The sequence below is a fragment of the Bos indicus genome, chromosome 16, assembly GCF_029378745.1.
Source record: "Bos indicus isolate NIAB-ARS_2022 breed Sahiwal x Tharparkar chromosome 16, NIAB-ARS_B.indTharparkar_mat_pri_1.0, whole genome shotgun sequence".
Lineage (NCBI taxonomy): Eukaryota > Metazoa > Chordata > Mammalia > Artiodactyla > Bovidae > Bos > Bos indicus.
The window spans coordinates 2022215-2034216 of record NC_091775.1 but is presented as its reverse complement, the minus strand read 5'-3'; the positions used below and the strand labels follow the sequence as shown (position 1 = coordinate 2034216).

General features: G+C 51.0%; 1 protein-coding gene across 15 annotated transcripts in view; it reads left to right on the top strand.

Moving 5' to 3' along the window:
• Positions 1 to 5347, top strand: part of PLEKHA6 (pleckstrin homology domain containing A6) — a 138736-nt gene extending 133389 nt beyond the window's left edge. For all 15 annotated transcript variants that reach the window (XM_070767760.1, XM_070767762.1, XM_070767766.1 and 12 more), the window contains 2 exons: positions 1085 to 1208; positions 1822 to 5347. In XM_070767760.1, coding sequence (XP_070623861.1) covers positions 1085 to 1200 — 116 coding nt within the window. In that variant the 3' untranslated portion in view covers positions 1201 to 1208; positions 1822 to 5347. The remainder of the gene's footprint in view (positions 1 to 1084; positions 1209 to 1821) is intronic.
• The last annotated feature ends 6655 nt before the right edge of the window (positions 5348 to 12002 follow it).

The following is a 12002-nucleotide window of genomic DNA, read 5'->3' as shown; positions in this document are numbered from 1 at the left end:
TACGAGGCGCAGGCTCAGTCGTGCCCACACACACACATGAGTTGTGTGCGCTGAGTAGAAAAGTGTGGTGTTGCTGGACCCATGCAGACTGGATCACTTCCTTCTGTATGTTTGTGGGCATGCACAGATGTGCCACGGTGCTGCGTGGGCCCTTTCTCCTGTGCAGAGGCCAGGGAAGGTGATGAGGACCCAGGCAGGGTGGGAGCAGGGGTCTGGGAAGGCCGGTGCCGGGGTCCCTCTCCGGAGGGAGACATTGTGACCCTGGCCCAGGCCTGGTTCTGCTCTGAGCCTGAGTGAGGCTCCCACAGCCACACCAAGGGAGCACGGGGGTCTAGAGACTTGCAGGGCTTGTTCCTAACACTACGACTCCTTGTCCTTCACTTTGCTGTTCTCAGCATGGAAAAGAATGATAATAGAGTAAAATCTCAGTAATTCAAATGTCACCACTTTCGGGCTTAAATGATCTGTTTAGAGGTGGATTGAAGTTGGCCTTTCCTGGATGGATGAAAAGAGATCTCAAGTGACAGCGGGAATCGCTTTTGAACCCTCCAGTCAAAGTTAGACTGGTTTGAAGCCCATCAGGAGCCTCTGTCCTCGTGGAGCTGATAAACACTGGGATCACTCCACTTTGAGTCATTGAATGAGGGCCTGGTGATTTGGATTAGTGTGATTTTACTGCACTATTAATCATGGTCATCAGTGATATCACTGCCTCTGAAGGTGCCACCCCTCACCCTGTCCACAGTCGAGGGGAGGTGTGAGCATCTCCCCGCTGCACAGATGGAAGGGGAGCTCTAGGCTCAGAGGGGCCAGCATCACCCCCAGTCACCCTGGTTCTCAGCAGAGCTTGGATGCGGCCAGGTCTCCCCTGGGGCCCCGTGCTCTCCTCCATGGCGACCCTGGAACCAGCTCCGCTCAGCTTGAACAGATGCCCAAGCTCAGCGCTCCTCTCTGCTTGCCTCCTGCCTTGCTCCCTGCGTGGAGGAGGGCCTCGCTTGCTCTGGGCACCGGCCTCATGCCTCCGCCTTCCCCACCCCCCACCCCCGCAGCCCCTATTCACTGCCCTGTTCATTTCTGTTTCCAGTGCAATGTGCCACCCCAAGCCCTCCCACCTCCCCTGCCTCCCCGGCTCCACCAGCCAACCCCCTACCGTCTGAACCCCCGCGGGGCGCCGACAGCAGCCATGTCATGCGGGTCTGAGCTCTGACGTAAGCACTTTTCTACCGTATTTCATCCAGCCCCGGGAGTGGGACCCCTGCCCTCCCCCCGCCAGCCGCCTGCACCCTCCATCCCGCCCGCCATCGCTTCTCCCCGCGCCGGCGCGCCTCGCCGCTCTTCCCCTCCGTCGGTCCATCCCGCGCGGTGCTGGGCTGGAGCCGGCTGGCAGGGCTGCTCCCGGAAGCTGCGGTGCCAGTGGCTTTGCGTCTCCAGGAGCAGACAGGACAGAGGCCGCTCCTGTCCGCTGTCAGAGGGCTACCCCAGCTCCCCACCCCTGCACCTCCTGTCGGCCTGCAAGCCTGCCATCTGTTCCCTGCCTCAGAAGCCCCTAGAAGCTGCTTCTCCCAGATCTTATCTCTCCCAGATGGTACCCAGGTCTTCTGTAAAGTAAAGTGGCCCCGGACAGCTCTAGGCAAAGGCTGTGTCCCTTCCCCCTAGCACACAGCCCCTCAGTATCAGGCAGCTGAACAAGGACTGACTTCTGTTCCTTTGTCCGCCTCTCACAGGGTTGAGGGGTGGTTTTTGCAGAAGAGACTTTCTGGGCGGGTGGGCTGGAGGGCCCTCCCCGTGCAGCGCCTTCTCACCCGCGTCTCTCTCCTCCAGTGCAAGCCCTGGCTGAAGCCAACGCCGCGAAGCTCCAGAGAGCCACGTTCTGAAGCCGCCTCTGCCCCGCGGCCCACCCTGGCCCCCCAACCCCTGCGCTCCCACGGGAATGCTGCGGGAGCCAGGCCAGGGGCTGGGGTCGCCCAACAGCAGCACAGACACCACGGTGTCCACACCCCCGGGACTCCGGCCCGAGATCCTCGCTACTCAGACAGCCACCCTAGGCTGGGCGTCAGGTGGCGGGGTGAGGAGCGCCATCCTGTCCGCTGCCCTCGGCACAGGGAGCCTCGCTCTGGCCCTGGCTGGGGTTGTGACAGCCCTGCTGGAACATTCCTTGGTGGAGAAGATGCAGTGGGGAATGCACCCTGGGCCCTCTTAGGTTAGGACTTGTCGCTCGATGCCAAGAGTGGGGCCTGCCGTCATCCCCTTCCATCAGCCCCGCCCTGCTGTCCAGCGGTGCCCAGGGTCTTGGCACATCCCGGTTTATTGGGTGCTCCTTTGGGGTCCAGTGGAGACTGACCACCTGCCTGAGCCAAAGACAAGCTGACAAGAGATGGGAGAGGCTCCTCGGCTCCCAGAGGGGAGCGCTGGCCGTGGGTGGGAAGCGGCAAGTGTGTGCAGCGTCTGAGGGCAGGTTGAGAAGGGGTAGCGGAGAGAAGGGGAGAGGTCTCGGGAGGGCAGGAGGAAAGGGACTGGCAGGACTCGTGTGCGGGGAGGAGGGGGAGGACAGAGATGAGAAGGGAATGGGGTCGGTTTCCCCGGGGTGGAGCCTCAGGTTAGTGCCAGGCACAGTGCCAGGTGTCAGCTCAGCTCTCCCCACCTTGTGCCGGGATCGGGGGCTGCCAGCTCCAGGACCCCCACGGAGCACGCTGCTGTGGGGAGGAGGTGTGCGCTGAGGGCCCAGGGAGCGTGGGCTGGGGACAGCTTCTTCTGGATCTGGGCCTGATGTCGGCCTCCCTGTCCTGGGGTCAGGAGCAGAGACAAGGACCTGTCTTGGTCCTGCTGGAAGACCAGAAGGTGTGGGGTGGTCGGGGTGTGGAGCGTGTGATCAGCCACGGGGCCTTCCCTAAACGTTTCTGTGACACCATCTCATCGCCTTCCCCCTGGAATGTGCTGTGGGCCAGCTGAGCGTGTGTCCCAGGAGAGCAGATGTGGCCTGAGCCTGGTAGGCCAGATTCTGGAGTCCTCCTCTCAATCCCAGGCGTCCCACACAGGGACAAGTTGAAGCTGTTGGAGGGTCTCACTTCTCGCGTGGCTCATTCACACCCTGCGTAGCCAGGGGACCAGTGGCAGAGAGACAGGAGCAAAGCCTGCTGTCCCTCCGCTCCACCACCTTCAGATGAACGTAGCCAGAGAGGACGGAGGAGCTAGAGTGAAAACCCTTGGCCCCTAGACCTTCTCTTTGCCAGGGGTGCTTCCCCGAGACTTCAAGCTGAGCTTCAGAGACCCTGAGAACGATTCCTTCATCTTCTAGCAATTCCTCTCCACTCCTTCGTGGCTGGGACAGTTATGGTTCATATGCGAGTAAAGCTGACAATTCACTTGACAAATATTCCCTGAGCACCTTTTATGTACCAGGCGCTGTTGTAGGTGCTTAAGACATTCCCATGTTTCGGAGGGTTTACAGACAGGAGGATTCGCTCACCCTCACATCTAGCAGGTTTTTGTAAACGTGACCCTTGGCTGCATCTCCCATCTTCAGCACAGCTCAAGCACCCCAAACGTGTCCTTTCTCCCCCATAGACTGACAGGTGGGATCAGCTCCCCGGTAACCTTCTCTCCCTTCTCCATCTTCTCCCACACCTTGTCCATCCATAAAAAGCAGATTTTGGGGGTCCTTCCACGCCTTCTCCCTTTCTTTGTGTCTTTTTTTTAAGTGATATTTTTAGAAATACATGTGAAATACCAAGGATTAATGTCTGCCCCTCTGCGACCTCTCTTTCACCTCTTTTTCATAAAGCTGGCTCTTTATGTTGCTTTACATGCCTTAATATATGTTTTGTGAAGATTATCATATTGCAGATGTATATGTAATATATATATATATATATATTTGTTTGGACATCTGATCCTTTCCTGAAACTCCTGCCCAGGCCCGTTTTCTCTCCTTTCCTTTCCACATCATTCCAAGCATACTGTGGCCATACCCCATGCCTTTTGATCCAAAGAGGGGGAGAGGAGTTATTTTAAGACAGATCTATTTTACATTTTTGTTATAAAAGCAAATCTATTTTCCACATGTGCAATGTCTGAATGGAATTGGCAGACGATGTGAGGGACTGGGGGGCTGCCTCTAGGTCCCGCCCTCCACCCTTCCCTCCTCCTCAGCAGCCTCCTCCTTCCCATTCCCAGTCTGCCAAGGGCTGGTCCCCAGAACTCAGCCGGAGAGGATCTTGCCAGGGCAGGACATTCTCTTGCAGTCCTGGTCTAAGGATTTGATTACACTGTCAACTTTTGATGACTCTCTAGGGTTATTGAATGTGAACCTTCTTGAAGGAAATGTTTACAGCTGTGTGCACAAAAGCAGACCCTTGCAGGCATACACGCCCCAGATGTGCTCCTGGATCACCACCTTTATCACCCTGCTGGAATATGCCAAACAGCACTGAGAATGTCGGTCTATTGTTTGATGGACCCAGGGTATGGTGCAACGGCCAGTGCAAACAGTGTGACATCTCTGGTCCTTCGGGGCAGACACATTCAAGTTCCTTGGACTTCTCACATTCCTTTCACTTGGTCCCTCTCTGGTCTGAGTGACATCTACAGCACCTGCCTCCCTCTGTGACCTTTCTTCTGGGGCCCGTTGTTAAGGGGATGGTACCCCAGTCTGGCATCCAGACTGTGAAGTCAGCCCTGAGGGTCCGAAGGATGAGGTGCATCTCAGCCTTGCCCAGGACTTTCCTGCTGCTGGGGCCCTGAACTAAGCCAGCTCAGCCTTCCAAACTGCTTAGTGACTGCTGAAGTGGGCAAGGGGCTCTTGCTTTGCAAGGATTTGGGCAGAATGGAAGTCTTTTGTCCAGATCTGGAATCAAAGGTTTTGGAGCCTAGCACAGAGCTCCTGGCCAGCATCTGAAGCCTGGCCTCCCACTTTGACCTTTGCTGGCACCCTATTCCGAGCTTAAAACATCTTGCTAGGAATGAAGGGGGCCTGGCTGGGGGCCCAGAGCTAAGTAACCCACCCGGGGAAAGCCCTGGTTACCAATCTAGGGCCTTCCCAGTTAACACATTACCTCCCTCAACAATAACCAGGAGGCTGTAATCAAGTACTAATGTTGTCACTTTAGAGATTTTCTGAGGTTGAAGGCTGTGCGTACTTGCTCACCTGTGTTGGTGAGAGGGATGCTCTTGGAGCAGGGCCGACTGTAGCAAGACAGAAGTAATTCCCTTCCCTTTAGGCAGCCCCTCACCTGGCAGCTCTTAAAACTAAGGAAAATATGAAATATACGTATATATACATATATCTATTTATGCACATATTGGGGCCAATTTGATTTGCTAGTATTAGACAATAAACTCTACAAGGAAATTTATGGTCTTGGTGTCTTTATTTAGTATAAAAATGACCTTAGAAGAAGAGTTAAGGTTAGATAAACAGTGAGTATCTGTCAGGGCTCCATAGCAGCCCCTTAGCTTCTTTCTAGCCAACAAGCCCCTCCCCAGGGAGGGGCCATCCCAACTGACAGGTGAGAGCTTGCTTCCTTCTCAGCAACATTCTTTTTATAGATACAGGTACTGAAGCACTCAGTGAACTCTGCATTTGTATCTTGCAAGTTTGTATAAACCCAATACAGGAAATAAATGGTTTGTGCAAGTGGCGTGTCTCTGGCACTCCGTGTCCATGTCTGCCGTGCCTGGCCTTGGGGTCCATGGCAGTTTACATGCCTGGCAGAAAGGGCGAGGAGGCCTGGGCCAGGCCTTCCCTAAGGGACCACCCGCTCCCCCTAAGCCGGGGGCTGCCCTCCTTGGCCTGCCTCCTGGGCAGGAATCCCAGAATTCTCGGAAGGATGGGACCTCCCCACAGACTGGGGATGATGGTTTGCTGTCAACACGACTGTCATCTTTTTGATCCATGTGATCCCAGATCAAGACTTGTCCCAAGTCTGAACAATGGAAGCATCACGTGCTTTAGGCCCTGGAACCTTCCGCTGAAGTCAGGGTGGGGGTTGGTATCTGAAAGGCTGCCTGAATTCTTTTCATCCAGCTTCAGAGATTTGGGGCCACATCTCCTGGCAGGTACTCAGTGCTTATCCTTTATTGACACCCAGTGTGAGGGACTTTAGCAGAGCTGCTCAATTTGAAATGTTTGCGAGGAGTGAGAATTAAGAAACCCTGTGAATTCTGTGGGGAAGCGGGTGGAGAGTGAACATGAGCCCAGGACAGCAGCAGGCTTTGCTGGGCTTCCGCAGGATCTCTGGGGAGAGAAGGTGGCATTCCTGGTTCGAGAAAGAGGATATATAGGAAGGCAAGCTTGATTAGCTTGGTTCTAATGGCTGGTTTTGAATTCTGGGCACCTTTTCTCATCCCTAAAGGGCTAGTAGCACCTGTATTAATGACTGGATTTTGGATTTTGTAACATCCCAAGAGAGTTATAAACCTTAATGTCCTTTGTGAATCAAGAACTGGGACCAGATGCAGGCTCGCGCAGAAGCCTGTAGAGCTGGAGGAGGCGTACTGGAGAAGTTGCCCACACACCGGACCTGCTTCTCTGTCCAGGCCAGAGCCAGGGGCTTGGAGAGGACATGGAGCGTGATAGCCCGGCTTCCCTCTAGGCAGGATGCTCACAGGCCCTGACTGCTCCACTCTCTGGCCCAAATCAGTCCTTCCATCAAGTCAGGCTAGGGGTGCAAAAGAGGTTGGTAGTCAGCAACCAAACATGAACAAGCAGCTCGGAGAAGGCCCTTTAAGGAGCGGACTCTGTAACTGCATGGCCATGTCTTTATTCGTGGTGACGGGTGTGCTGGGGGCCAGGCAAGCAGCCAGACTTCAGACCCTACTGCTGCAGGGAACGGGGGCCATGCCACACACCCACTCATCCCCAAACTTCCAGTGCAGAACTGGCTCACCCCACTGTGAGACTGGTGCAGCAAAGGAGACATTGTGCTCAATTCCTGGTCCCGCTCCTTGCTAGCTGCATAAAGATTTGGAGAAGTCACTAAAATTCTTGAATCTCAATTTCCTTGTCTGTGAAATGGGGATATTAACTACCATCCATAAGGAGCTCTCGAGAAAGTCAAATAAAAAAAAGGGATGGAAAGCACTTTCAAAATGCAAATTCATTTACAAATGTGAGGAGACGGTAGTGACCCTGTGTTGGCCCCTTGGCTGTCTTTAGGATCACGATGAAGGGAGAGGGAGAATGTCTCCTTGGAGATCCTTGGCTGATCCCACGGTCTTCGCTGGAGGACTTCGGTAGGGCCCCTACCCTTCAGCCATTGGGGGTCCTCCCCCTGCCGCTTCCATCCCTGCAGCCCCGGGGAGCAGCTGCGCTCTCCCAGCCCTTCCCCACGGACCAGAACAGGCATCCCAGGGCCTGCGTCCTCCTCTCTGAGGTTGCCCCCACGAAGGGGCCCCTCTTCAGCATGGTGGGCTGTAGACAAGCCCGTGGGCCCAACTCTGGTACACAGTGCTGTCATCTGAGGATCAGATGAAAATGGTCCAATTTCAGGACAGTTCAGTTCCTAGCTTACAGGTGGGCTCCATGGCTGAGAGGAATGGATTCCTAGCTGCTACTCCTAGTAGCTCAGATGGTAGAGAATCCGCCTGCAATGTGAGAGACCTGGGTTCGACCCCTGGGTTGGGAAGATCCCCTGGAGAAGGAACGGCTACCCACTCCAGTATTCTGGCCTGGAGAAGTCCATGGACTGTGTAGTTCATGGGGTCACAAAGATTCGGACACAACTGAGCGACTTTCACTTTCACTCCTGTGGGAGCAGTTTGAAACCATAACTGAAATCCAAGTCTTTCATACAGCAGCACTAGACAATAGAGTAATAATAGTAATGTTAATAACAGTATAATTATTACAGCTGTATGAAAATAGTAATAACAGTGGCTCATTAAGTATTTATTATGAGCCAGGTACCTAGTTCTATGTACTTCACATGCATTTACTCACTAATTCTCACATTTATGTGATTATTATCCAAGAAACTGAGGCACAGAAAGAGTGAATAGAATATCTAAAGGTCTTATGAAGCTAGAGTGAAGCCCAGGGCACTCTGATGTCATAGCCTGAGCTCCCTACCTACCAGTTTCAATGGGAATTATACGGCCCCCTAAGGGTGATTTTGAAAATTTTCAGGTCTTAAGTTGTCTTAGTGTTAAGGAGGCAAAACTTTTACTGGCATTTAGTAGCTCCAATGCACAGGAGAGTTTTCCAAAATAATTAATTGCCTTCTGTCCTGTATAACTTTCAGTTCAATTCAGTCGCTCAGTCGTGTCCGAATCTTTGCGACCCCATGAATCGCAGCACGCCAGGCCTCCCTGTACATCACCAACTCCCGGAGTTTATCCAAACTCATGTCCATCGAGTCGGTGATACCATCCAGCCGTCTCATCCTCTGTCGTCCCCTTCTCTTCCTGCCCCCAATCCCTTCCAGCATCAGGATCTTTTCCAATGAGTTAGCTCTTAGCATGAGGTGGCCAAAGTACTGGAGTTCCAGCTCCAACATCAGTCCTTCCAATGAACACCCAGGACTGATCTCCTTTAGGATGGACTGGTTGGACCTCCTTGCAGTCCAAGGGACTCTCAAGAGTCTTCTCCAACACCACAGTTCAAAAGCATCAATTCTTTGGTGCTCAGCTTTCTTCACAGTCCAACTCTCACATCCATACATGACCACAGGAAAAACCATAGCCTTGACTAGACGGACTTTTGTTGGCAAAGTAATGTCTCTGCTTTTCAATATGCTATCTAGGTTGGCCATAACTTTCCTTCCAAGGAGTAAGCGTCTTTTAATTTCACGGCTGCAATCACCATCTGCAGTGATTTTGGAGCCCAAAAAATAAAGTTGACACTGTTTCCACTGTTTCCCCATCTATTTCCCAAGAAGTGATGGGACCGGATGCCATGATCTTCGTTTTCTGAATGTTGAGCTTTAAGCCAACTTTTTCACTCTCCACTTTCACTTTCAGCAAGAGGCTTTTTAGGTCCTCTTCACTTTCTGCCATAAGGGTGGTGTCATCTGCACATCTGAGGTTATTGATATTTCTCCCGGCAATCTTGAGTCCAGCTTGGGCTTCTTTCAGCCCAGCGTTTCTCATGATGTACTCTGCATAGAAGTTAAATAAGCAGGGTGACAATATACAGCCTTGACGTACTCCTTTTCCTATTTGGAACCAGTCTGTTGTTCTGTGTCCAGTTCTAACTGTTGCTGTATAACTTTAAACAAGTAGACTAAATCCACTACCAGTGTAAGTCAGTCATATTACAATTCATAATAGTTCTAAAAAGTTTTTGCATGCTTCTAATTTTTTAAAAAATTAGTTTTCTGAATAACTCAGGAAGTTGCTGCTGCTGCTAAGTCACTTCAGTCGTGTCCGACTTTGTGCGACCCCATAGATGGCAGCCCACCAGGCTCCCCCGTCCCTGGGATTCTCCAGGCAAGAACACTGGAGTGGGTTGGCATTTCCTTCTCCAATGCATGAAAGGAAAAGTGAAAGTGAAGTCGCTCAGTCGTGTCCGACTCTTCTCGACCCCATGGACTGCAGCCTACCAGGTTCCTCCATGGGATTTTCCAGGCAAGAGTACTGGAGTGGGGTGCCATTGCCTTCTCCGTCAGTAAGTTAAGAGATGCTTATTATGGAGAAGACACTTAAATGGAATAAAGACATTGTCTCAAAATGATTGAATAATCTACTCCAATCATTGTCTATACAACGGATTCTAACACTGCAACTACTGTATATTTGGTTCCAATGCAGTGGTCTTACTAAAAAAGCAGAGGCTGATTGCAAACAGTTAACAGAGGAGCTCTGAGAGAACCAAATATTATTAAAGCAAAGATTCTTGAGATGCAAGGTCTCCTTGGCTCTCCTTAATACCTGTTTTTAGACATTATTTCATATTACAGTATTGCCTCCTTCATATTTTTTAAGTTTTTACAGCCCAAAGATGAACATCTATGTTGTAACAATTGCATATGGAAATGTTTGGGGGAATTGCCTGCTGTTTTTCTCAGGGTGCATATTCAATTGCTTTAAACAGCTTATATCACCACTTCTCTTTCCAATCCTTCCTATATTGCCCTTTGGAAATATATGATCTCCAAGGCCTTTTAAGATCCCCCAGATTGAAGTTTGCCTGAACACACGATGGTGTTTCAAAACACAGATCTGTGGGGACTTCCCTGGTGGCCCGGTGGTTACAGCTTCGCCTTCCAATGCAGGGGGTGTGAGTTTAACCCCTGGCTGGGGAGCTGAGATCCCACATCCCCTGCACACCAAAATGCCAAAAAAAACATTAAAAAAAAAAAAAAAGAAGAAGAAGCAATATTGTAACAAATTCAATAAAGACTAAAAATAGTCCATATTAAAAAAAATCTTAAGAAAAGTAAAGCACAGATCTATGTGTCTGTGACATGTTTCCACTGCCCCATCCCATGTGGTAACACGGGGAGCTATTTTTAACAGCACACATCAAATCCGGTTTTTGGTTTGTGGTTTTGGGTGGCTTGGGGGATTTCAGTTGCCTGACCAGGGAACATGGGCCCCAGCAGTGAGAGAGCCAAACCCTAACCACCAGACCTCCAGGGAGGTCCCTCAGACTGTCTGTCTGCACTCACATTGTATTCCCTCCATTTTCTCACTTTGTCATCTTTAACTTGCTTTGCTATGTTAGCTGTACTTCAGTGAAGGTTATTTCCCTCTTTTATTTGTATATGTGCAAAGACCTCTGGTCTGTTTTTACCTACCTAACAGTTTTTATTCTAGTGTTCACTCCCTACTGCTCTTTTGATTTTTTTGTATATAGAGAGGGGTAATTTGGTGTTTTGTTTTTTTTTTTTTTGGAAGGGTGGCCCAAGTCTTCTATTTCTCTTAAATTCAAACTTATTACAATTAGGTGCAAGCAATCTGCCTACTTTATGTCTTCTGTTAAGTCTTGTCTAACAGATGGTGACTGCAGCCATGAAATTAAAAGACGCTTAGTCCTTGGAAGAAAAGTTATGACCAACCTAGATAGCATATTCAAAAGCAGAGACATTACTTTGCCAACAAAAGTCCGTCTAGTCAAGGCTATGGTTTTTCCAGTGGTCATGTATGGATGTGAGAGTTAGACTGTGAAGAAAGCTGAACGCCGAAGAATTGATGCTTTTGAACTGTGGTGTTGGAGAAGACTCTTGAGAGTCCCTTGGACTGCAAGGAGATCCAACCAGTCCATTCTAAAGGAGATCAGTCCTGGGTGTTCTTTGGAAGGAATGATGCTAAAGCTGAAACTCCAGTACTTTGGCCACCTCATGCAAAGAGTTGACTCATTGGAAAAGACTCTGATGCTGGGAGGGATTGGGGGCAGGAGGAGAAGGGGATGACAGAGGATGAGATGGCTGGATGGCATCACCAACTCGATGGATGTGAGTTTGAGTGAACTCCGGGAGTTGGTGATGGACAGGGAGTCCTGGTGTGCTGTGATTCATGGGGTCGCAAAGAGTTGGACATCACTGAGCAACTGAACTGAACTGAACTGAACAGTTACATATGGAGACATTGTGTCTTATGGTAATATTTTCTTCTTTATTATAATTACCTTTGAGGTGTTTAAATGAAGGCTGTGGACTGGTCATATCATCTATGAAACTGCACTACAGGATAGAGGGCATGTTGCAAAGGGGATGCCAGCTCTAATGGGATTGAAAGCCACTGCTCTCCACCGAGAGAGAGAGGAGGTTAGGAACCGGTCAGCTTCTCCTTTTTCAGGCTCAGAGAGGGCGGAGGGATGCAGCCGCATCTACACAGCAGGTGGGCGGGCTAGAACCAAGCGTCCTGACTCGTTGTCCAGCCCCACCCCAAGCCTAGATTCGTCTTTCCACAGCTCAGCCTCACAGTCCAGAGCCGGACAACGCTGGGGGAAAGGGGCGAAGCTGTGTGTCTAACACCCTTGGGACATTCTGCCCTAGAGTCAACTGAATCTGGCGCTCTCAGACGGTCAGCAACAGGTCTCAATTAGCTGCTTGTCGCCCCCGGCG